General features: G+C 35.4%; 1 protein-coding gene across 7 annotated transcripts in view; it reads right to left on the bottom strand.

The window, feature by feature from the left end:
• The window catches only part of TBC1D32 (TBC1 domain family member 32), a 179508-nt gene that overhangs the window by 121204 nt on the left and 31634 nt on the right, over positions 1–26670 (bottom strand). For all 7 annotated transcript variants that reach the window (XM_061131943.1, XM_061131944.1, XM_061131950.1 and 4 more), the window contains 8 exons: positions 23667–23726; positions 18202–18292; positions 14553–14693; positions 13950–14042; positions 12865–13007; positions 8680–8807; positions 4581–4782; positions 1325–1407 (listed from right to left, as the gene is read on the bottom strand). In XM_061131943.1, the coding sequence (XP_060987926.1) occupies positions 1325–1407; positions 4581–4782; positions 8680–8807; positions 12865–13007; positions 13950–14042; positions 14553–14693; positions 18202–18292; positions 23667–23726 (941 nt within the window). The remainder of the gene's footprint in view (positions 1–1324; positions 1408–4580; positions 4783–8679; positions 8808–12864; positions 13008–13949; positions 14043–14552; positions 14694–18201; positions 18293–23666; positions 23727–26670) is intronic.

Raw genomic sequence — 26670 nt, 5'->3', positions numbered from 1 at the left:
TTAGCCTGTATGAACCCTCTATGATTTGTATCATAAATTTAGCATACTATATTGCCATATTGTATTTACTTATTTATATTTTATACTATATAATAAGTTCTCTAAGGTATGTAGGCATCCACAGAACTTGGCAAAGCACTCAGTCCAATAAATACCTAAATACATGAGTAGAAAATGAATGCATGAATGAAGACAATAAATCATAAATCAAAGAAAACAGACATAAAAATTAATTGCAGCAACATTTTTACTCACCCCTTCATGCAAAGAAAAAAATAGTAGTTGATTTAAGTTTCACAACTATATCAGAAAAGAAATTATAGCTGACATTTAGAAAATTAACTATTTGTTAAGCATTACACCATTAAGGAAATGCAAAAGATTTTTGTTTGTTTGACTGTTTTTTTTTTTTAGTTAAACAATGCCTATCTAAAGATAAATGTTTATTTTTTTTTCAATTTCTTTAGACTACCACTTAAAACTCTAATTGTTTTCAGATTATGCCAATACTCAATTAAAAAGAGACTCCATGAACACATGACCCTAAGTAAAAAAAAAATATATGTATATATAGTTCCCATTAATCTGACTCCATATCCGACTGATAACTGTGGAAAAAAAGATGAAAACATCTAAATTAAAAAATTAGTATAGAGCCTTCCCTGGTGGTCCAGTGGTTGAGAATCCGCCTGCCAATGCAAGGGTTCCATCCCTGCTCTGGCAAAATCCCACATGCAACGGGGCAACTAAGGCCACAATTACTGAGCTGCTGTGACCTAGAGCCAGTGCTCCACAACAAGAGAAGTCACCAGAAAGGGAAGCCTGCGCACTGCAACTAGAGTGTAGCTCCTGGTCACGGCAACTAGTCTTTGTACAGGGCAACAAAGATCCAGCACAGCCAAAAATAAATAAATAAAAGTTTTTAAAAATTAGTATAAATAATGATTTAAAGAATTCTCCAATGCCAAAATCTAATTAAATGGTACTCCCACACATTTTGAAGTTATAGTTTAAATGTAAACAGACTTCATTGGCCATTTGAAAAGTTCTACTGAATTTCCAATTTTAGTATTTGGTAATTTTCCAAGTTTTCTGAAAGCACTCTAACATGTCACATTTCCTATCTCCAAATGTAAATACAGGCTGAAATATAATAAATACTGCTATTTTTCCTCTTATAAAAAATACAAGTATATATGATCTCTAAAGTTTCCCCTACATGAACTTTTCTTTGTTTTTTTGCCACAGTATCTATACATTTCTCATTTTAAAATTATTTCAGGAAATGTGAAAAAACAGATGAGCTTAAATCAATCATACTTACATGTTCTGGGATTCCTGGCTAACCAAAGAAACCGAATCAGAACCCTCTACTGGAGTAGGAATTCTTTCTGATAGCAGACTTGCCTAAAATATAAGAAATAACACATTTTTCTTACTTATAGCATTACTCATAAGCTGTCAAGCTACATCTTTACATTTGACTCTTACTGTAATTAAAGATTAAATTACTTGCAAATTTTAAATTATTTGATTCTTAAATATCACATAAAGTAATTCATAAATAAGGCACATAGATAATGTAGGGGGAAGGTATTGATAAACACTATATTTGAATATTGCTCCATTATGATCTCCAGTGTCCATAACAAAAACCCAGCTATCTGTAAAAACTGCCCAGAAATAACTTCCAAAGAGTAAATCTATATACTGATAAGTAGTGTCTGCCTCTGTCCGACCCCATAGGTGGCGGCAGCCCACCAGGCTCCCCCGCCCCTGGGATTCTCCAGGCAAGAATACTGGAGTGGGTTGCCATTTCCTTCTCCAATGCATGAAAGTGAAAAGTGAAAGTGAAGCTGCTCAGTCATGTCCAACTCTTTGCGACTCCATGGACTACAGTCCACCAGGCTCCTCTGTCCATGGGATCTTCCAGGCAAGAGTGCTGGAGTGGGTTGCTACTGCCTTCTCCAAATCTATATAGAGATAGTCTATTTGAAGTCCCTTTTACCTGAAGAAATGAAAGCAAGGCAAAGGCTAACAGAATTTTACCAAGACAATGCACTGGTCATAGCAAACAATGCTTCCAACCACACAAGAGAGGACTCTACACACGAACATCACCAGAATCAATACCAAAATTAGACTGATTGATTATATTCTTTGCAGCCCGAAGACAGAAAAGCTCTATACAGTCAGCAAAAACAAGACCGGGAGCTTACTGTGGCTCAGATCATGAACTCTTTATTGCCAAACCCAGACCTAAATTGAAGAAAAGTATGGAAAACCACGAGACCATTCAGGTATGACCTAAATCAAACCCCTTATGATTATACAGTAGAATTGACAAATAGACTTAAGGGATTAGATCTGACAGAGTGCCTGAAGAACTATGGAATAAGGTTCATTAACACTGTACAGGAGGCGGTGATCAAAACCATATCCAAGAAAAAGAAGTGCAAAAAAAAAAAAAAGGCAAACAGTTGTCTGAGGAGGCTGAGAAAAGAAGAGGAGTGAAAGGCAAACAAGAAAAGGAAAGATATATCCATCTGAATACAGAGTTACAAAGAAGAGCAAGGAGAAATAAGAAAGGCTTCCCAAGTGATCAATGCAAAGAAATAGAGGGAAAAAACAGAATGGGAAGACTAGAGATCTCTTCAAGAAAATTAGAGATACAAAGGAACATTTCATGCAAAGATGGGCACAATAAAGGACAGAAATGGTATGGACATGACAGAAGCAGAAGATATTAAGAAGATGTGGCAAGAATGCACAGAGGAACTATGCAAAAAGATCTTCATGACCCACATAACCACAAGGGTGTAAGCATTCATCTAGAGCCAGACATCCTGGTGTCCAAAGTCAAGTGGGCCTTAGGAAGCATCACTACGAACAAAGCTACTGGGGGTAATGGAATTCCAGCTGAGCTATTTCAAATCTTAAAAGATCATGCTCTGAAGTGCTGCACTCAATATGCCAGCAAATTTGGAAAACTCAGCAGTGGCCACAGGACTGGAATAGGTCAGTTTTCATTGCAATCCCAAAGAAAGGCAATGCCAAAGAATCTTCAAACTACTGCACAGTGCACTCATCTCACACCCTAGCAAGTAATGCTCAAAATTCTCCAAGCCAGCCTGCAACAGTACATGAACCTAGAACTTCCAGGTGTTCAAGCTGGATTAAGAAAAGGCAGAGGAAACCAGAGATAAAATTGCCAACATCTGTTGGATCATAAAAAAAGCAAGAGAATTCCAGAAAAACATCTACTTCTGCTTCATTGATTACACTAAAGCCTGTGACTGTGTGGATCACAACAAACTGTGGAAAATTCTTCAAGAGATGGGAATACCCGACCACCTTATCTGCCTCCTGTCTAACCTGTATGCAGGTCAAGAAGCAACAGTTAGAACTGGACATGGAACAATGGACAGTTTCCCAATTCAGAAAGGAGTATATTAAGGCTATATCCTGTCACTCTGCTTATTTACTTTATATGCAAAATACATCATGAGAAATGCCAGGCTGATGAAGCACAAGCTGGAATCAAGATTGCTGGGGGAAATATCAATAACGTCAAATATGCAGATGACACTACTCTTATGGAAGAAAGTGAAGAGGAACTAAAGAGCCTCTTGATGAAAGTGAAAGAGGAGAGTCAAAAAATCTGGCTTAAAACTCAACATTCAAAAAACGAAGATCACGGCATCTGATCCCATCACTTCATGACAAATAGACGGGAAACAATGGAAACAGTGACAGACTTTTACTTTTGGGGGCTCCAAAATGACTGTAGATGGTGACTGCAGCTATGAAATTAAAAGATGCTTATTCCTTGGAAGAAAAGCTATGACAATCCTAGACAGCATATTAAAAAGTAGACACATTTCTTTACCAACAAAGGTCCGTCTACTCAAAGCTATGGTTTTTCCATTAGGCCAGAATGGATGTGAGATTGGACCATAAAGAAAGCTGAGTGCCAAGGAATAGATGCTTTTGAACTGTGGTGTTGGAGAAGACTCTTGAAAGTCCCTTGAGGAGATCAAACCAGCCAATCTGAAAGGAAATCAATCCTGAATATTCACTGGAAGGACAGATGCTGAAGCTGAAGCTCCAACACTTTGGCCACTTGATGCTTGTAATGAGAAGAGATGAATCATTAGAAAAGACAGTGATGCTGGGAAAGACTGAAGGCAGGAGAAGGCGATGACAGAGGATGACATGGTTGGATGACATCACTGACTCAATGGACATGACTTGAACAAACTCCAGGAGGTGGTGAAAGACAGGAAAGCTTGGCATGCTACAGTCTATGGGGTCTCAAAGAGTCGGACACAACTGAGCAACCGAACAACAACAATAACCAGAAGAAAAGACTGTAGCGCCAGTTAAGTTGTAGAGCTCTATCCTACAGGGACAGGATGTACTGAAGTCATCTTTTGACAAGTTAGAAATCATTATGTCCTTTGGAGTACTGTGATGCTAAAGAAGTTCAGTAAAATATTTTAACTGCAGTATAATAGTATAACACTGAACATACCCAAAATAAAGATTTTCAGGGAAGAAAAAAGATTGAAAATACTTACCTTCTTCCAAGCCTTTGCTATAGATTCATGCAAACTGTAAGGAATTAACACCTGTAAGCCTTCACATGTACCGTATATTTGACGACACACAGAAGTAAAAGCTCCTTTAACCACAGGAAACATTTCTGATCCAGGAAAAATAGAAATATCTTCATCAAGAAGTTTTTTTGAAAACTGGGCAATTAGATGAGCACCTGTAGGACTAAAAGATGATACCGAAACAATGTATTTCAAGTGACCTAATTTGATTGAACTGCTTTCTCTGTATGGGTATGTCACTAACTTGACTGTTTGGTAGTAAAGCTCACTTATTTCTCCATTTGTTTTACATTTTTTTAAATTCTACTTTTTAACTTTAACATTTAGTATATAAAACATATTCATGATTCCAAAGTCAAATCTAGGTACAAGCAAGGAATAATCCCAGATATCTTATATCTATGTCTCTTAATCCAAATATTTTTTTCCTTTCCTCTAAACTATTGCTTTTCTTTCCCCTAAAGCTATTAACTACTCTTCTATCATTTCCTTTTGAAAATAACACAAATGTAATTTTATTTATTCATATTCCCTTCTACTATATAAAAGGTAATATTCTATAAACTTTCTTCTGTTTTGTTTTTTCACTTTACATATCCTGATGACAACTCTATAGCCGTACATAAAAAAAATTTCTCATCCCCTTTTCCGGAGAAGGCAATGGCACCCCACTCCAGTATGCTTGCCTGGAAAATCCCACGGATGGAGGAGCCTGGTAGGCTGCAGCCCATGGGGTCTTGGACACAACTGAGCGACTTCACTTTCACTTTTCACTTTCATGCACTGGAGAAGGAAATGGCAACCCACTCCAGTGTTCTTGCCTGGAGAATCCCAGGGACAGGGGAGCCTGGTGGGCTGCCATCTATGGGGTTGCACAGAGTCAGACACGACTCAAGCAACTTAGTAGCAGCAGCAGCAGCAGCATCCCCTTCTCAGTACTGCTATGCACTCCTTTGTATAAATATAATTCAATCTATTAGTCTCTTGTGATTGAACACCTGGGATGTTTCTATTCTTTCCCTAATAAAGTTAGAAACTCTAAACCACTGCACAGTGAGGATTCAGAAGAAATTCTAACATTTTATGTCTTTTCTGTTTAACTTCAGTGTAAGGGAGATGCCTAAAAAAAAGAAACCTAAAAATCATAATGACAATAATGGGAGAAAATTAACTACATACAATTAAATGATGTCTATATAAAAGAAAAAAATAGGGAAGTGATGAACAATAAAAAGAACCTTAGAACTCATGGCAAAGAGTTAGTCTTCCTAATTTTAAAAGAATTTATATTGATAAGAAAAGGCTTCCAGGTTAAAAAGTATGTCAGATTGAACACATTACATTCACATCTACTCCCTTCTGAAATATTAAAATGCAACAGTAAACAAAATTTTCAGAAGGCTCTTGTAGCCATCAAGGACAAGGAGGAAAAAAACAGATATGATAAGTAACAAAGTTTAGGAATGTAGGAAAAAAGGAGTAATTTAGGATCCAGAAAAATTGAATAATCAAAATTAAAACAATTAGAAACAAGAATTATGCTTCTCTTCTATTAATACTGAATCACAGTTATAGAAATCCAAGCCTCAGTGTTTCCATCTATATAATAGAGATAAACATAGAGGCCTCTTCCTTAGTCACTGTGAGGACTAAATGGTTACCAACCGACTTTGATCCTGTGTGACTATTACCAGCAAGACAATATGTTCCCAGATGTAAACATATTAAAACACATGATGGAAAAAAATAATAACAGATGGCAGGAAAAGTTTGGAACACACAAAAAAAGGAAGAATAAAGGCAAAATAGAAAACAGTAACAAATATGGTAAACATTAATCCAATCATATCATACATGATTCTAAATGACAAGGATCAATTAAAAGAAAGACTATCAGAGTAGATTAAAAAAATAAGATCCAGTTATGTGGTATCTATAGAAGCCTATTAAATATAATGATAAAGACAGATTAAAAGTAAAAGGATAAAGACATCATGCTGATGATCAAGAGAAAGCTAAATTAGCTATATTAATTTCAGACATCACAGCAAGGAAAATTACCCAAATGGCATATTACATAATAAAGGGGGTCAATTTTGCAAAAAGATGTAACAATCCTTAATGTGTACCTGACAGTGTCAAAACGCATGAAGGAAAAATTAACAGAACTGCAAGGAAAAAAAGATGAATTCACTGATCCAGTCTGAAATTTCAGCACTTTTCTGTCAGTCATTGACAGATCCAGCATGAGCACATAGCTGAAGTGAACATCACAAACTACCAACAGCTTATAATTGGTACCTACAGAATACTTCCAGTAGCAGGATATACATTTTCCTTAAGCTCATACAGAACATTCACTAAGAGAGATCACATTCTGGGCCATAAAACACATTTTAACAAATTAAAAATATCAATCATACAAAATATGCTCTCAGAACTATAAATAACTCATAGGTCAAAGAAGTCTCCAGATAAGTCTAAAAATATCTTGAACTAATGAAAATGAAAACACAACTCATTTGTTGAATGTAGCAAAAGCAGTGCTTAGAGGGGGAAGTTTACAGAACTGAATGCATATAGTAGAAAGATGCTCTAAAATTCAATAATCTAAACTTTCACCATAGAAAATGAAATTAAATCCAAAACAAAGCAGAAAATAAAAATTAGAACAGAAATCAATGAAATTAAAACAGGAAATGAGTGGGGGGTAGAAAGCTAGTCTTTTAAAAGATCAGTAAAAGTGAAAAAACTAACGAGGTTAGAGAGGAAAAAAGACACTAATAATATGAGAGGCTATCTCTACTAATCCCATTGATTTTAAATGGGTAATAAAGGTAATACTGTAAATAAAGGTAATAAAGGAACACTGTAAAAAATATATCAATAAAGGAATACTGTAAAAAAACAAATATATCAATAAAAAGTCTATGCCCACAAATTAGAAAACTTAGATAAGTGGACCAGTTCCTTGAAAGACACAACCTGCCAAAACACAAACAAATCTGAATAAGCCTACCTATTAAAGAAATAGAATAAATAATAAACTTCCTAAATAGAAAACACTTTGCCCAAATAGGTACACTGGTGAATTCTATCAAACATTTAACAAAATGCCAAATCTCTTCCAAAAGCTAGAAGTAGAATATTTCCTAAATTATGAGACCAGTGTTACAGTAAGGCCAGACAAGAATCCCGAAAACCACAGATTAATCTCTCTCATAAACGCAGACAAAAATCCTTAAATATTAGTAAATCAAATCTAACAATATATAAAAAGAAATATTCTAGGTATGCAGGTGGTTCAATATTCAAAAAAAATCAATTAATGTAATCTACCATACCAATAGAATAAAAGGACACTCATTGTGGTGTTATTTGTGGAGGCAAAATCATGGACACAACCTAATATCCAATAATGTAGAGAAATTTGAATAAATTATGGTAAAGTCATACAAAAATGTATTATAGAGCTTTTAAAAATGTTTCATTCTATATTCACCTAGGAAGAGGTTATGGTTACACAGAAAAACCCAAAAAAAAGTAATGTATATACCATTTTTGAAAAGAAAGAATCCTATGACTGAACATATATATTTGATGCATCATTACAGGTGCAGAGAAAAGTCTAGAAGCATGACCATAATGTTACCACTGGCTGACCCAGGTGATAAAACTGAATAAGGGTTAGAGAAGGAAGATGGGGAAGTAGTTAGCTTTCCTTTGTATGGTTTAACTTAAAATCAGTCATTTGTGGCTTTAGAAGTTCCAAGAGTCCAAGGGAGCAAAAACAATCCTATGCAGCGTGAACCATTTTAGTTTTCTTTTGAAGTTATAGATATCAAGACCTACTCTGCCTGTAGAATTCATAATCCTGGCTAGTCCTTCAAATTTCTGATGATCTAATATGTTAGTAGTTGATCAAGAAACCTAACTAGATAACTATCTAGAATAATTATCCCAATTTTCATTAATATATGACAAGATTTTTGGAAACTTTAAATCAGTTTTGAGAAAACATACTAAAAAATTCCAAAAATTATTCAAAACAGAAACATACCTTTTTTCTTCAGAAGAGTTCATATTTTCTCCATAAAGTAGTAGGGTAAGTCCTTCTTCCACAGATGCAATTCTTGACAAAATATGAGCTATATGAATTAAAGCTGTTTCAGAACAATTTGGAGCAGCCTGTATGTTAAAGATATCATATAATTTTATGACATGCTAACATATCACAGACTAACATTCAAGGATGGTACTGTAATCTAATAAAGTTATATTATCACAACAAAAAAGAAAGTTAATGATTGTTAGGCTGTGAAATATGTCTGAATTAAATGCATCATTAGATTATATTCTCATACTAGCACAGTTGATAAGGCAAAAACATACATACTTTTTACCCAAAGCTATTACTGTTTATTAAGACAGCTGAAACAATTGCTGCTATTGCAGTTTTATATGCATATAATTCTAGATGACAAATGCAGTAGCTCTTTTTCTTTGCCCTTTACTTCTCACTCACTGGGCTATATCTGATCTAATTTCATTATACATGCTATATAACATACTACCATCTTTTCTAAGGGACATCATCTTTTCCTGTAACTGATTGGGTCATGAGTTAGTTGTAGGTGTGACTAAGGACTATCAATTCATGAGTTAGCCAATAGCTAATGATGTCAACTAATGAGAAAACGTAAGTGGAACTGATCATATTCCCCCATTTTTTATTGTTAAAAATAGTAAAACTAGTTTTACCAGTATATAGCAAATTAGTACAAAGGAAATACTAAAAACTAGAGAGTTGTGTCAATGCTAGAGCCTATCTAGAAGTCTAATTCTACTAAAGTTTCTATTCTTTCTGGGACCTACTTATGCACCTGTACCTACATGGATGCAATGTACCTATTCTCTACGATAATTTTGAATATATCTATACAGTGACTGCAGTCATGAAATTAAAAGATGCTTGCTCCTTCAAAGGAAAACTATGACAAATCTAGACAGCGTATTAATAAGCAGAGATGTCACTTTGCCAACAAAGGTCCGTATAGTCAAAGCTATGATTTTCCAGTAGTCATGTACGGATGAGAGAGTTGGATCACAGGCTGAGTGCCACAGAATTGATGCTTTTGAACTGTAATTCTAGAGAAGACTCTTGAGACTCCCTTGGACAGCAAAGGAGATCAAACCAGTCAATCCTAAAGGAAATCAACCCTGAATATTCATTTGAAGGACTGATCTGGAGCTGAAGCTCCAATATGTTGGCCACCTGATAGTAAAGAGCCTGCTCACTGGAAAAGACACTGATGCTAGGAAAAAACTGAAGGCAAAAGGGGAAAGGGGTGACAGAGGATGAGATGGCTGGATGGCATCACTGACTCAGTGGACATGAATTTGAGCAAACTCTGGGAGAGTGGAGGACAGAGGAGCCTGGCATGCTGTAGCCATGGGGTTGCAAAGAGTCGGACATGACTTAGTGACTGAACAAAAAACACATTGCAACCAATACATTCTAAAAAATTCAGTAGGTTAGTTCAACTAATGTGGGGTCTAGATGATCTAGATGTTCTAGTTCATGATGATCTAAGGTTTAATTTGTTACTTTCACACTAAATATCTTTCTTAAAAGAACTTCTCTACTTTCCTTCATTCATATACACGCTTTTTAAACTTTCTTTTTCCTCATTTTCAATATTTTATTTGTTTAATATTCTGTCTTTCCTATTAGAGCAGGTTCCTTAAGAAGCAATGACCATGTCTTATTCACTTCTACATTTCAACTACCCAGCACAGAGCCAGTGATGCAGCAGTGGCTCAGTGGGTAGTGTTCAATGTCTTAAGTGAGATAATGAATGTCTATTATGTGCCAGACAGTTGTTTTTTACTCTCAAGAATCATTGCAACTTAGGTATAATTACAGAAGTACATAATGTGAGAATATAGACAAACACCTAAATCTGTCAGGGAGAACTGAGAGAAAATTTCAAGATACAATTAACTGTGGTCTGAAGAACAAACAGACCAAGTTAAAGACTTTCCATGGCAAGGAAAAAGTGTTTGAACATAGGGAAATACTATAACCTGACTTAGAAAATGCAAATGATCTCTTATAACTGGAATATACAGGAAAGAAACAGGTACAATATAAAATGGAACACTCAATATAAATGTCTAGTTGAAAAGTCTGAAGTTTATCCAGCAAGCATCAAGTAGCCTTAGTGGCAAAATAGGAATAGGCTGGAAAGTGGAAAAACTGAACAAGAAAAAATGTGTATATTCCAAGCAAGAAATTATCAGGGCTTAAACAAAAGTTAATACCTACACTTGTGGCTCAGCAGTACAGAATCCGCCTGCAATACAGGAGATTCTGGAGATGCGCATTTGATCTCTGGGTTGGGAAAATCCCACAGAGGAGGAAATGGCAACCCACTCCCATTATCTTGCTGGGAAAATCCCATGCACAGAGGAGTCTGGCCCGTGGGCAACCGTCCCGGGGTCACAAAAGAGTAGGAATTGACTGAGTATGCATGCGCACACACAAACAATAGCAAAGACAGTGGGGATTAAGAGAAATACCTGGATTTTAGCCATATGCAGGAGGGAAAAAATCTATAGGCCTTAAATACAAATTGAATGTAGAGAATGAAGGAGTTCCCATTTACAGAACAGAGCAAGGGCAGAAAAAAAATACTGTTTTGAAAATGCTGAGTTTGGCTCATGGAATAAATAACAAAAAAAGGTGTTCAGCAGGCACCTGAAGTTAGTCGGTAGCTAAAGAAGTCTGGGGTTGAAGAGATCTAATCAGCCAGGAAAAGCACACTAAGAGAAAGGAAAGTGAACCAGGTCCTAAATCACTGAAGACAGCAGGGACTTGGAAAGGAAACCACAGAGGTAACAAAGAATGTTTAGAAAGGGACAGAAAAAAACAGAAAGATTGTAGGAAAGCTAAGAAAACATAATTTCAGAAGTGATCTACTATGTTAAAGATCAAATCTGAAAAGTTACATGTTTTAAAATTACAGGCAACTGCAATCAAAGCTTCATCAGTGATATGATGCAGGCAATTATAATACAATGAGTTGAGAACCAATGGGAAGAGAAGGAGCCAAGACAAGAAAGGTAACCTGCCATAATTAAAAGCTTATTGTTAAAAAGACCAGATATAAGCTGGTAGTTAAAATTGTGCACTGTGTAATCAAGAGTTTCCCCCATCCCAACACATTTACAGGTAAAAGAAAGATGCCAAAATAAAACAGAAAGTTAAAGATAGATAGATGAAAGCTAAGAATAGCTATGGTTCAAGATCCAGGAGTATGTTTCTTAGCTCTGGTATGTGGTTTACATTTTGAAATTTATGTTATGGCATTCTATAATATTAAGTTGTATATTATGATCTATTTATTTCTTCTCTGATCATTCTGTTTTCCTGAGGCTGACTAAGATCAAAATATTTTCATTATAACCACTTACTTTCCCAGAATTCCATACTTTGTACCACATTCACAAAAATGTTTAATGCTTTCTGAATGAGCAATAAATGATGAATATGTGAGTGGGTGAACAGTTGCCCATCCCACTGAGAGGTGGGCAAAGGGAGAAGAAATCAATAAAAACACTACAAAATGCTGACCCGGAAAATCGAAAACCTTTAGTCTATTGCTAAGGCTTTAAGTCATTTCCCAGAAATTTAGTCACAGGAGTGGAGAGATATATTAGACAGACTGCACTAGTGGTAATGGTATCAACTCTTCCGCCTTTTAATGTCTGGAATTAAGCAGTTTCTTTCAGCCCCGGGTGTGATGGATACAGTATATAATGTAAGGTAATATATTGCACAAACTGCAGAGACATACATATGTTCAGAACTGGGATGCTTATAAGTTTATCTAAAATAATACTTGTTCTTCATATTTAAAAAAGCTGACTCCAGGAAAATATTTCCAAAGGCTATACAGTTTTCATTAAAACAAAGTATTCATAAGACTTAAAAGATTTATAAAACAAATATCTTAATAGATAACTTCAGTCCTTACAGTCATATCTAAGTTTGACCAGAAAAAAAGATTAAGATGTTATATGGACTTTTCCCTGACACTGTCATAACTAAAATCAACTAACTGTATGAAGTAAGATTTAAAATACATTTATATGGAAAATGGTATAATACTTCAAATGATCAAATTTAGAAGTCCCACTGAATATTCACTAATACCCAATTAAGAGACTCTTTATTACCAACCTTAGTTCCTTTCATTAAGTTATGAATAGGCTGAAGAAGAGCCTCAATCACAGTGTTGTTATATAAGCACTCAATTGCACATTCTTTCTGATCACAGAGTATACACAGAACTTCAGTTGCCATACTTGCAGGAGAGTAATTCTCTGATAAAGAAGAAGTATTTTTTGAAAATTTAATAAGACATTACTTACATCTTTTGTTTCTGTGTTAGCTATTGCTGTTTCAAAAAGCTCATCAAGGTTAATTAAAGAGTTTAAAAACCATAAATTTTAATGCTCAGAGGATGATTTATTACCAAATTATGACCTGAAACTTGAGAATATTTGCTTAATGTATCTTCAAGTTAATGAAAGTAAATGACATTATAAACACCAAAAGACATCATTAGATCATTTGCTGTTTTGACATTAAAGCTCTGCTTGATAGAGAGGAAGTGGTTTGAAGCAAATTCACAACTTCTCCCCTCCTGGCAAACACCTTTCTTATTGCATTCACTTTTCTTCTTTTTCTTAAAAAAAGAAGAAAGTATATTCAGGTGTCAAGCCTGGGAGAAAACTAGAATCATTAAAAAATACAAAACACAGCCAAAAAGAAAGCAGAGGAGAAACTGTAATGGAAACTAGCATATTTCTTGTGTTAGCATAAAACCAATGAAATAAATGAACATTTTTAAGACTTTTAAAAATATATATATTCAGGAAGACGCAGATATAAATAAATATAGAGAACAGTCCCAAAATTAATGTGGTATTTTTAGTTTCATAAATTAACATTTGCAGATATTTGCCTCCTAATATACTGAACAAAACAGTGTTTTACATGAAGAAATTAAGGAACCAAAAGTTAGTAATGTATGGTTTTCCTGATAATATACAACATAAAAATACTAAAGTTCTTAATTTATACTCTAATATTCCATACTCCATAAATTCACTAAGCAAATACTTGACAGGACCAATGTAATTCATTATGAATAATGCTATCTTAATGAAATCTCTTTACCAAATGAGGTCTGTCAAAACATCCAGAAAATAAAATATTTTTCCATGGTTTCTATTTCTCTATTTATAATAGAAGCAGATTACCTAAATGACCAGGTGATGTCATCTTTGGACAAGTTGGTGAATGATAGATAAGTTGGGTAAACAGAACCAGAAGATCTGTAAGGGATACTGAATCTTCAAAAAGGAAGAAAAGGAAAGTCATTTTCTAGCATATGTTTACAAGTTAGAAAATTTTTAACTAATCATCCATCCTCCTAATCTGAGTTTTCATAGAGACTATGGGACAATTAGGAATAAAGGGTCTATAATACAAGATTATATCCAGGAGAATAAATTAGACATAGTTGCCTTAAGATCACAGCTAGTTTTTAGCCAAATCAGAACAAGGACTTCTAGTTCTGAATCCAGACTTGAATCATCCAATATATTTAGGATTTTAAAAGGCAGAGAAAAAAAATAAGGAAAACATTCAAGACAGGGGGAACAGAATTACACAAGTAGGAAGAAGTACATACTGGGGGGAAAAAAAACAACAACAACACTTTACATAAGCCTGTCAGCAAACTGAAAGGTATCTTGCTCAGTATCCTAGGAGAGACCAAGCCAAATCTCTAAACTTTAAAAAAATCATAGCACAAATTTTTATCATACCTGAACATATTAATATCTCCTAATTGCACTTACCTTTTCTAGTCTTCAACTTTATAGGAAATAGCTTTCGGCCTTGGGTATAGATCAGCAATCTTCCCAAAAGGCTCAGTGAGTGAATGAAATAAATGTATTGTAATTCTTGTCCTGAGTAGTAGAAAGTTTTCTGCTTAATCCCTTGAAAGAAAAACAATTACATTTGTTTTAATGCTATTATATTTCATAGTACCTGTTTTTATTTCTCTCTGAACATTAAACAAGGTTGCAGTCTATAATGAAGGCACTTGGTATAAATTTCTTTCAAAATCCTTTACTGTTTCCCAAGATACTTTAATACACTTAAATCTGAAGAAAAGCATTCATTATAAAATTGATCAAACCTCAGAAAAGTATAATGGGCATACAGTGATCATTCTAAAACAAATACCATAAGATTGTTAGTTATCTGTCATTATAAAGAGACTTTGAATTAAGGAAGGAAGGAACTCAATATAAAACATTATTACTGCATAATTCCACCAATTAAAGGCCAGTAACACAATCATACTTATAATCATGTTTGCAGATGAAATTAGAATTGCTAAAATAAAGGCACCTTCTAACATATATCATTTATTCACTCATTCATCCATACATTCAAGATCTACTGAGTACCTGTTTTACATAAGACCTTGAACTATTTGCTGGTGTCAAAAACCAAGAAGAGTGAAATCAGGCTTCTAATGGCAAACAGCCTGATAGGAACAGAGCACCGGGAGGATAAGTGGGAGAAACAAATGGCCAGAGGACAGCAGCAACGTATCAGGATTGAGCTGCAGAAAGAGGATGGGCTTTATTATAGAGGCAACCGGGATGACACTTAAGGGTTTCAAGCAGAAAAGTAATCAAATATGCTTGTGGAAAACTGACTGACGGCAACATGGAAAGGTGAATGGAAGAAGGTCAAGGCTTAAAGCAACACTCATTAGGAAAATCATGAGCAAAAGCATCCATTAGAAAAAAGAATGAAGAAGATGAGACAAAAATAAATGTTCAAGGAAATAAATCAATGTGCCTTAGCTAGAATTACATGCAGACCATGAAAAGATTTAAAAAAATTCTCAAGTTCCTGAGTATATAGTAAATTCTTCTTTTTAATTCTGAAGAAAAAATGTTTAGAAAGATAATAATGATTTCAGTCCTTGATATTTTAATATTGACGTTCCCAAGGATCTTCCAAATAGAATACTAAGTATGAGTACATGGGTCTGGGACTCAGGAAAGGAATACAGACTTAATTCAGAGTGATCATTTACATATAAAAATATCTAATATTTGAAACCATGAGAGTGGACGGGCTCCCTTAAGAGATAACAGGTAGACTAAGCTGAAAAAAAGCAAAGATCAAAATTTTTTAAAGTACAGACATAAAAAGAGCCTTTCAAGTGACTAAGAAAAATGTGTTAGATGAGAATGAATGGTACCAGGAAGATGAGGGAAAGAGTTAAGAGAGGCAAATGCTGTAAACTGAGGGCAAGAAAGAAGAGAAAGTTAATGGGAAGACCATGGAGTAGCAAAAATAAAAGTCTCATTTCCATGGTTGAGAAGTGAACAGGAGATAAAGAAATGGGGCCTGGGTATACATTCAATAGTTTTAAGAAAAGCAAAGAGAAGTAAGGTACATATGAAATTGCTCAGTTTTTTATATGAAAAATATGAGCAGGTTTAGAGAATGCAAGGAAAGGTACCAATAGAAAGGAAGACAACAACAAATGAAGCAATGGTTCTTAAAAAAACAAAACAAAACACCAGATGGGAAGAGAATCAAGAGCAGACAAGTAGTTCAATCTGGAACAGAAGGATTACCTCTTCATTCTAACCGGGAGAAAGGGAACATTGGTACACATAAATATGTATCTGCATGCATAAATGCAGGACAACTAGGAATTTCATATCTAAAAACTTCCACTTTTCCCAGTGAGATAGGATGCAAGATTTCCTCTTAGAAAAAAGTGGGCAGGGGCAATTCAATGGAGTTTGATGAAATTCATTGAACACTAAAGAAAGAATATCTAAAATGATTCCAAAGCAACACAAAGAGCTGCTGAATCTAGAGAAATACATCAGTGCACTATCAATTTAATGTTACAACACTCTCTGCTCAATTTTCCTGAGGACCAGAGGTGACCCAGAGTCTCTGCTCAATTTCCTGAGGACCAGAGGTGACCTAGAGTCTCTGTTCAATTTCCTGAGGACCAGAGATGATCTAGAGTCTCTGCTCAATTTCCTGAGGACCAGAGGTGATCTAGAGTCTCTGTTCAATTTCCTGAGGACCAGAGGTGACCTAGAGCCTCTGCTTAATTTTCTGAAGACCAGAGGTGACCTAGAGTAGAGGAACTGTAGGCAGGAAACTCTGAAAGAAAAGAAAGCAAAAATTTTGAAAGAAATGTCAAAAGAATGCAGTGAAGCACCCTGAAGTCTTCACCAGACAGGGAAAAAACCAAGGCAATGAAGGGCTGGGAGAGTGGTAGGGAAAAAAGAGCTAGATACAACATTTTAATATTAATTAGAAAAATATATGAATTTACAGATTACACACACACACACAGGCTTCACTGGCGGCTCAGACATTAAAGAATATGTCTGCAATGCAGGAGACCTGGGTTCGATCCCTGGGTTGGTAATATCTCCTGGAGAAGGGAATGGATACCCACTCCAGTATTCTTGCCTGGAGAATTCCATGGACAGAGGAGCCTAGTGGGCTACAGTCCATGTGGCCGCAAAGTGTCGGACATGACTGAGTGACTAACACTTTTACTCTCATATGCATATAAACTTATATATCTTTGTCTTCTCTCAAAGTTCTGGCTTCTTTCTGTACTTTCTCCTTTACTACAAAACACTTATATTTTGAAACCTGTTAATAACTGGTCTTTGGCCATTTTTATTCAGTAAAGAATTTATTCAGGGATAAAGGAAATTATAAGATACCTTCATATTCTCAAAGAACTTAATATTTCCCTAAAAAAGTGACATAGAATGATAAAAGATATCAAATTCACATGCAAAGCTGTACGAAGTCAGCAAGAACAATAAAAGTTCACCCAAGGCAAAGAAGCCTTCTTGAAAAACTCAAAGCTTACTCTTTCACAATAAGATTGTTATCAGGGTAGGGATTATGGATTGTGGCAGCAGGAGTAGGAATAACCAAAGTGTAGGCACTGGTATGCCTTCTAAAAGAAGATTCACTTCTATCAATAACTAGATATGAGATTAGATAGATATATAAAGGCCAGACTATGAAACATCTAGAATATTTTAGCTTAGACTGAGAATAAGCAGAGCAGAATCAAAAAATGGGGCAACGTGTTCAATAATAAAACAGTATTCCATAGAAATTTTCCTCCCAATAAAATGCACCTGATATACTTTCATTCTTTCTTCCTCTAGTGTATTACTGTAGTGTAACTCACAAGGACATACACCATGTTATGAACTAAAAAACTGCAGACTGTAAGAATCACTATGATAACTTCAAATGCAGATCTGCTACAAAAGGTCATATTATGCTGTATCTTAAATCTGGGGAAAGTATCTTGTATTAGCAAAAGCAATCTAATTTATCATGATATTAAAAAATAAATTACAAAGCTATTTATTAATAAAATTTACCATTTTTTAAAATTTAACAAAATATAATACTTACCACAAGACTTTGAATGTCCCAAAACTTCATCACCTTTCATGGTTTCACACAACTCAAAGTATTGAACACACTGCTGAACCGCTGTAGTTATCTAATAAAATAACAGCTTATTAATCCTAAAATTTTAAGCCCACAAGTCCATGTATTAAAGAAGTTAGTCAAGGCTGTAAAATATGTTGGGAAAATATCTAAGAAAAATATTCAGAAAATTTAGAATAGCACTTTTCCACTGAAGCTCAGTCTCTGCAATTACATTTTAACTATGGCGTCATTCCAGGAAACATGGAAAATATTTGTAGATCAATAAATATACTATTGTTATGATGTTAGTATTAAGACAAAAATACAAATGTATTTTACATTTTATAGTGAAAGATGAAAAAGTTCTGGTCATGACTTTAAAAATTCTCTTGTCAATATCCCCAATTTTCTTGCCTTAAGAGTCTTTTCTTCCTACTTAGCCAGTAAAACATGACCTGTATCTAGCTTTCACTTCCATCTTAGATACCAGAATTGCTAAAAGCTGATAAAGAAAATTCTCAATACAAAGAACAGTCATAAAAAATGATCTCCAACTTCTGTATCCAGCAATTCTCTCATAGTCTTCATTCTACTGCCTTTTCCCACTCTCCACAAGCAAAGATTTCAAATCTTCTTCCTTTCCTCTGCACATACTTCCTGTAGATACCATCTCATTCTAACTCTCAATAAAATAAAGGCCACCAGTGAGTTAAGGAGTAATAATTGCTAGATGTAGTAATAAAGAGGGTTTTGTTGATCTTCAAAAGATCAATTTCAAGGGAGCTTGGGGAATAGAACTAACTATAAGGAAAGGGAATAGGAACTGAAAAATTAAAGGCAGATAGTATAATTTTCATTTTCAAAAGGTTGGCCATGAAACAGAAAAAGGGTAAAACATAGGGGTGAGGTCTTAGGTCAAGAATGAATTCTTCAGGTTGAAAGGATATGGTCTTGCTTAAGTAGAAAGGAAGTTAAGAGTATGTAGAAGAGAAAGGAAAATTGATAGAATAGTGTCTAAGAACAGGAGCAGCTAGAACCTAAGGGAAAGGAAAGGTTAAGCTTTAGATGGGAAAACCAAGGAGGCTGTGTGGACAGAGATGAGTTCATAATGACAGAATCAAGGAATTGACAGATTTCTTAGTCTCATTCATTCTTATGGCCTTGTTTCATGTAGAAGAATTAGCAAGGCAGGATTACCATCATTAGAATGGCCCGCCTACAAGACCGGACCTTGACCATCATCTGAAAACTTGGATTTCAGGACTTTTCCTACCATTCTAAAAACTGTACCTCAACAAACAATGTGGTTTTTACGTTGAATGTCTGTGTTCCTTCTGGGAGTGTGGAATCCCTGGTATGTAGTAGGCAGAAGGTGCCAACATGATTAATCCCTGATTTAAAAAGAAAATGGGCACTAAATCTCTAGTAAGTTTCTCTGGTAGACAACATTTCACATGAGCTGTCATACTTTGACACTGGAGAAATTAAGATGAGTCCTGTGTGACTCTGTGGGAAAAAAGGCTCAGAAGTTCAAGCTCGGTATCTTCTCCAGTGTGCCTTATCCTTACACCAGCTCTGTTTTGCATCTTTTTTTTTTTTGGTAAGAAACCACAGCTGGGAGTACAACTACATGTTGAGTGCTAGAAATTCTCCCAGCAGATCATCAAATCTAGGGATGGGCTTTGGGAACCCCCTTCCATATCTATGTCTAAATCAACCTTTAGGATCCAGACCAATAAAATGAAATCTCCCCACCAGGAAATCTGGATCTCAAACTTGATACGACCAAATCTACCAAATCTAAAGTCATAACCTTTTCCAAAATCCTGTTGTCTTCCCACTGTGTTACTTATATCAATGAATGACAAATATTCAAATGAGTAAGTCCTGACCCAAATTATGAGTCGCTAAGTCATGTCTGACTCTTTGTGACCCCATGGACTGTAGCTCACCAGGCTCCTCTGTCCATGGAATTCTCCAGGCAAGATTACTGGAGTGGGTAGCCATTTCCTTCTCCAGGGGATCTTCCCAACCCAGGGATCTAACCTGTGTCTCCTGCATTGGCAGGTGGATTCTTTACCACTTAGACACCTGGGAAATCTGTGTGTGTGTGTCTGTGTGTGTGTGTGTGTACACACATGTACGTACACCCATAAATATAACCATAAAAAATATCTTTTAATATTTTGGTAAATTTAGGAAAACTTTTGAGAGAAAATAAGATTTAGGATGAAATCTCATGCAAGATGCAAGTTTGGTTCATTATGTATATGAGATAAAATATCTGAACAAGTTGGTAGAATATTGAGTCTGCTAATATTTGTGGGCTAAGAACTGACTATAGTATAATTCACTTTTCAAATAAGGGACATATTTTAAGTGTTAACCTAAAAGAAACATTTGAAATACTTCCACCAGGACCTTTCTGACAGCAAGAGTGAGATATCTGTATGTCAAATCATGTGAGGAAAAAAAATCATTCCTGTTTTTTCTTCTTTCTCTATTCTAGCAAGATCACTTTATGCTCACATGGCAGCAACAAATTTCCATTAAAAATGGAATGAGAGAGAAGTATAGAAAGACTTTTATTTTTGTGTATGGTGTTAGAAAGTGTTCTAGTTTCATTCTTTTACAAGTGGTTGACCAGTTTTCCCAGCACCACTTGTTAAAGAGGTTGTCTTTTTTCCATTGTATATCCTTGCCTCCTTTGTCAAAGATAAGGTGTCCATAGGTTCGTGGATTTATCTCTGGGCTTTCTATTCTGTTCCATTGATCTATATTTCTGTCTTTGTGCCAGTACCATACTGTCTTGATGACTGTGGCTTTGTAGTAGAGTCTGAAGTCAGGCAGGTTGATTCCTCCAGCTCCCTTCTTCTTTCTCAAGATTACTTTGGCTATTCGAGGTTTTTTGTATTTCCATACAAATTGTGAAATTCTTTGGTCTAGTTCTGTGAAAAATACCGTTGGTAGCTTGATAGGGATTGCATTGAATCTATAGATTGCTTTGGGTAGAATAGCCATTTTGACAATATTGATTCTTCCAATCCATGAACACGGTATGTTTCTCCATCTGTTTGTGTCCTCTTTGATTTCTTTCATCAGTGTTTTATAGTTTTCTATGTATAGGTCCTTTGTTTCTTTAGGTAGATATACTCCTAAGTATTTTATTCTTTTTGTTGCAATGGTGAATGGTATTGTTTCCTTAATTTCTCTGTCTGTTTTTTCATTGTTAGTATATAGGAATGCAAGGGATTTCTGTGTGTTAATTTTATATCCTGCAACTTTACTATATTCATTGATTAGCTCTAGTAATTTACACAAAAATAAACTCAAAATGGATTAAAGATCTAAATGTAAGACCAGAAACTATAAAACTCCTAGAGGAGAACATAGGCAAAACACTCTCCGACATAAATCAAAGCAAGATCCTCTATGACCCACCTCCCAGAATATTGGAAATAAAAGCAAAACTAAACAAATGGGACCTAATGAAACTTAAAAGCTTTTGCACTACAAAGGAAACTATAAGTAAGGTGAAAAGACAGCCCTCAGATTGGGAGAAAATAATAGCAAATGAAGAAACAGACAAAGGATTAATCTCAAAAATATACAAGCAACTCCTGCAGCTCAATTCCAGAAAAATAAATGACCCAATCAAAAAATGGGCCAAAGAACTAAACAGACATTTCTCCAAAGAAGACATACAGATGGCTAACAAACACATGAAAAGATGCTCAACATCACTCATTATTAGAGAAATGCAAATCAAAACCACAATGAGGTACCATTACACACCAGTCAGGATGGCTGCTATCCAAAAGTCTACAAGCAATAAATGCTGGAGAGGGTGTGGAGAAAAGGGAACCCTCTTACACTGTTGGTGGGAATGCAAACTAGTACAGCCGCTATGGAAAACAGTGTGGAGATTTCTTAAAAAACTGGAAATAGAACTGCCATATGACCCAGCAATCCCACTTCTGGGCATACACACTGAGGAAACCAGATCTGAAAGAGACACGTGCACCCCAATGTTCATCGCAGCACTGTTTATAATAGCCAGGACATGGAAGCAACCTAGATGCCCATCAGCAGATGAATGGATAAGGAAGCTGTGGTACATATACACCATGGAATATTACTCAGCCGTTAAAAAGAATTCATCTGAACCAGTCCTAATGAGATGGATGAAGCTGGAGTCCCTTATACAGAGTGAAGTAAGCCAGAAAGATAAAGAACATTACAGCATACTATCATATATATATGGAATTTAGAAAGATGGTAATGATAACCCTATATGCAGAACAGAAAAAGAGACACAGAAATACAGAACAGACTTTTGAACTTTGTGGGAGAATGTGAGGGTGGGATATTTCAAAAGAACAGCATGTATACTATCTATGGTGAAACAGATCACCAGCCCAGGTGGGATGCACGAGACAAGTGCTCCGGCCTGGTGCACTGGGAAGACCCAGAGGAATCGGGTGGAGAGGGAGGTGGGAGGGGGGATCAGGATTGGGAATACATGTAAATCTATGGCTGATTCATATCAATATATGACAAAACCCACTGGAAAAAAATAATAATAATAATAATTAAAAAAAAAAAAAAAGACTTTTAGTTTCTCTAAGGATTGTTAAATGCCTATTACTTCTACAAATAAATTCCCATTCTAATAGCCAATATCTCCATCTTCTTTCTGAACCCCAATTCTTTTAATTCTCAAACAGAAAACAATTTTGTTTTCCTTTCTTCAATTTATGTCCTATCACAGTATTCTTAAAATTCACAATTCTAGGAATCTTTCTCTTCACTTCTGTTCTCAAGATTTTACTTAAGTACATAAACCATATTTATTATCTGAAAGTCATATCAGTATAACCTTAATTTCACAATTTTCATATTTGTCAATTATTCGCTAGACTTGCTGAATCCATTCCTTTCAGTGCTCTAACACACTGTTCTACCAATAGCATTAAAAGCTGAAAATTTTACTAATATATTTTACAGTATTAGTTTGTGTTTAGTATAACTTGAATCAATGTGCAAATACAAAAGCACTTACCATTCTGAGTTTTTTAATGCAACTTTCAGTCAAAAGCATGCGTAAATTTTGTAGAATGAAATTGGGGAGGGAAACGCTACAAATACCTGATCTGAATTAAACTATATGGTAATACTTAACGGCTTATACCAAAGTAGCTTGATAGCAGCTCAATTTATTAATACTATGAAGTTATATACTTCCTAGCTGTTATCTTGACTGCATTTTAAGTCTCTACTTTTATCCTTTTATGTTTCACAGAATGATAGTTTAAAAGTCACATAAAAGGGGGATTACTTCATTATCCAACATTAACTATCACTCAACTTTGCACATTCAAGTTATTACATCATATATCTTCTTGTGATATTATTTCTCAAGATAAAAACAAAAACAGACTTACCAGAGATTTATATTTCTTTTCCAGAAGTCTTAGTACTGCAGTTCTGCTATAATATGCATGCTAAAATTAGGAGGAAAATGACATTTAATATTCAAGCTATACCATTCAAAATCTATATTTCCTGCATCATCTCTCTACCGTAACATAAATTACAGAATAACTTAGTTTAAATTATTGTAATCAAGGCAAAACAGGTTTTTCTAAGTACAGTGATTTATAAGCATAGCAATCACAAGAATGCAAATCATATTAAAAACTGGAGCATTTACTAATAGACCAGTATCCCTGATCTATCCAGGGATAGATTCTATCCTTCAGTTGTGTCCAGTTACCATACTAAGTTATTTTAAAACCAAAAAATATGCCTGACTACCAGTTTATGAAAGAGCATAAAGGGAAGATTAAGAAATGAGGGCAAGGAGGAGTGAGGGGAGAACTCGCAATTCTCACAACAAAGAGGGAACTGTAATGTTTACATATACAGAAGTATGCCAAGGTTGAAATGCTCTCAAGGGACAGTAGCTTAATCATTCCCTGCCAACCATATTTTAAAACCAATTCAAAGTGCCAAAAAAACTCTCCTTAGAACTAAACATAAATGAGATTAAAATATGTTTCTATGCATTGTACAACAGGGAAATTTTACATAAATGTTACTTAGGTTCAATATTATTAGCCTTTAATGTAGTTTTTCATTTTACTTTAAAAAATAATATTCTGTAAAAGCTATCAGAACTTCTGAGGAATAGAATTTAATCAAATGAGGTTTGAGTTAATTGAGAGTTAATCAAAACCCTTTGTTTTTTGGGGGCTTCCCTTGTAGCTCAGTTGGTAAAGAATCCACCTGCAATGAAGGAGATTTGGGTTCAGTCCCTGGGTTGGGAAGATCCCCCGGAGAAGGGAAAGGCTACCCACTCCAGTATTCCTGCCTGGAGAATTCCAGGGACTATATAGTCCATGGGGTCGCAGAGAGTCATACGCAACTGAGTGACTTTCACTCTCACTTTCTGTGTTTTAACCCTTGTAGCTTAAAATGTTTTTAAAAAATCATTAATCCACTTTTCAGGTTTAGTAAGAGAAATATGCTGCCTTACAATTAAATTATTGACCATGTTCTGAAAAGAAAGCCTCATAGTACATCCCTTAGACCATAGTCCACATACCACAACCCTCGGGTCAAAGTTAGCTGCCTTCTGATATTTGGTGAAGAATGTTTTATGCTATGGCAGAGAACTGATTAGTTGCATCAGAGGCAGGACACTCTACAAAGCCAGAAATATTTACTGCCTGGCTCTTAACATAAAGTGTGACAACTTCTGCCTTAGATGAGTGAAGAATGTGATAAATTTTAGTAATACCAGAACACAATGGGAGCTATTTAATAATTTTCTGTTGGCTGGTTTTCCTGTGATGTGTCTCATTCTCTTTAGAATTAAGTGCTGACAATAAAAATGTTAAGTGAAAAAAGTTAATTAGAAGCACTTAGAATAAGATGTGTTAAAATTAATCTGTTTAGGTCTTTTTTAAAGCATACAACTACATAAAATAAAATCTCAATAGTTGTTATGCCCATGTATACAATTAGAGATATTTAATTTTATTTATGCTTTTACATATTTTGCATATGTTCTATAATAGTGGTATAATTTGATAATCAAAAAAAGAAAAAGGTCAAATATCAGATTGAGGAACGAAGTTTCAGTTTCAGTTCAGTCGCTCAGTGGTGTCTGACTCTTTGAGACCCCATGAACCCAGCACGCCAGGCCTCCCTGTCCATCACCAACTCCTGGAGCCTACTCAAACTCATATCCATTGAGTCAGTGATGCCAACAATCTCATCCTTTGTCATCCCCTTCTCTTCCTGCTTTCAATCTTTCCAAGCATCAGGATCTTTTCTAATGAGTCAGTTCTTCGCATCAGGTGGCCAACGTATTAGAGTTTCAGCTTCAGCGTCAGTCCTTCCAATGAATATTCAGGATTGATTTCTTTAGGATGGACTGGTTGGATCTCCTTGCTATCTGAGGGACTCTCAAAAGTCTTCTCCAACACCACAGTTTAAAAGCATGTTCTACGGTGCTCAGCTTTCTTTAAGTCCAACTCTCACATCCACACATGACTACTGGAAAAACCACAGCTTTCACTAGACAGACCTTTGTTGGCAAAGTAATATCTCTGCTTTTTAATATGCTCTCTCAGTTGGTCATAACTTTTCTTCCAAGGAACAAGTATCTTTTCATTTCATGGCTGTAGTCACAATCTTCAGTCACTTTGGAGGCCAAAAAAATACTCTGTCACTGTTTTCATTGTTTCCCCATCTATTTGCCATGAAGAACAAAGAGTTCAGGCTAAATTAAGCTGAGCAAGCATTTACCAAACATATACTATATGGAGGTCAGGTAAATGTTAAGCACCAAACAGATGCTTTGGTTAACCGGGCATTATCATACAGTTGATACAATAACCATTCAATGTCACAGTAATCCAAGTCTATGCCCCGAACAGTAATGCTGAATAAGCTTAAATTGAACGGTTCTATGAAGACCTACAAAACCCAAAAATGAGGTCCTTTTCATTATAGGGGACTGGAACGCAAAAGTAGTAAGCTAAGAGATACCTGGAGTAACAGGCAAATTTGGCCTTGGAGTACAGAATGAAGCAGGACAAAGGCTAATAGAGTTTTGCCAAGAGAACACACTGGTCATGGCAAACGCCCTCTACCAACAACACAAAAGAAGACTCTACACATGGACATCATCAGATGGCCAACACTGATATCAGATTGATTGTATTCTTCGCAGCCAAAGATGGAGAAGCTCTGTACAGTCAACAAAAATAAGACTGGGAGCTGACTGTGCCTCAGATAATGAATGCCTTATTGCCAAACTCAGACTTAAACTGAAGAAAGTAGGGAAAACCACTAGACCATTCAGGTATGACCTAAACCAAATCCCTTAAGATTATATAGTGGAAGCGACAAAGACATTCAAGGAATTAGATATGATAG

The sequence above is a fragment of the Dama dama genome, chromosome 28 (assembly GCF_033118175.1).
Source record: "Dama dama isolate Ldn47 chromosome 28, ASM3311817v1, whole genome shotgun sequence".
NCBI classification, from domain to species: domain Eukaryota; kingdom Metazoa; phylum Chordata; class Mammalia; order Artiodactyla; family Cervidae; genus Dama; species Dama dama.
The sequence above is the reverse complement of the archived record's forward strand: the minus strand, read 5'-3'. Positions and strand labels throughout refer to the sequence as shown.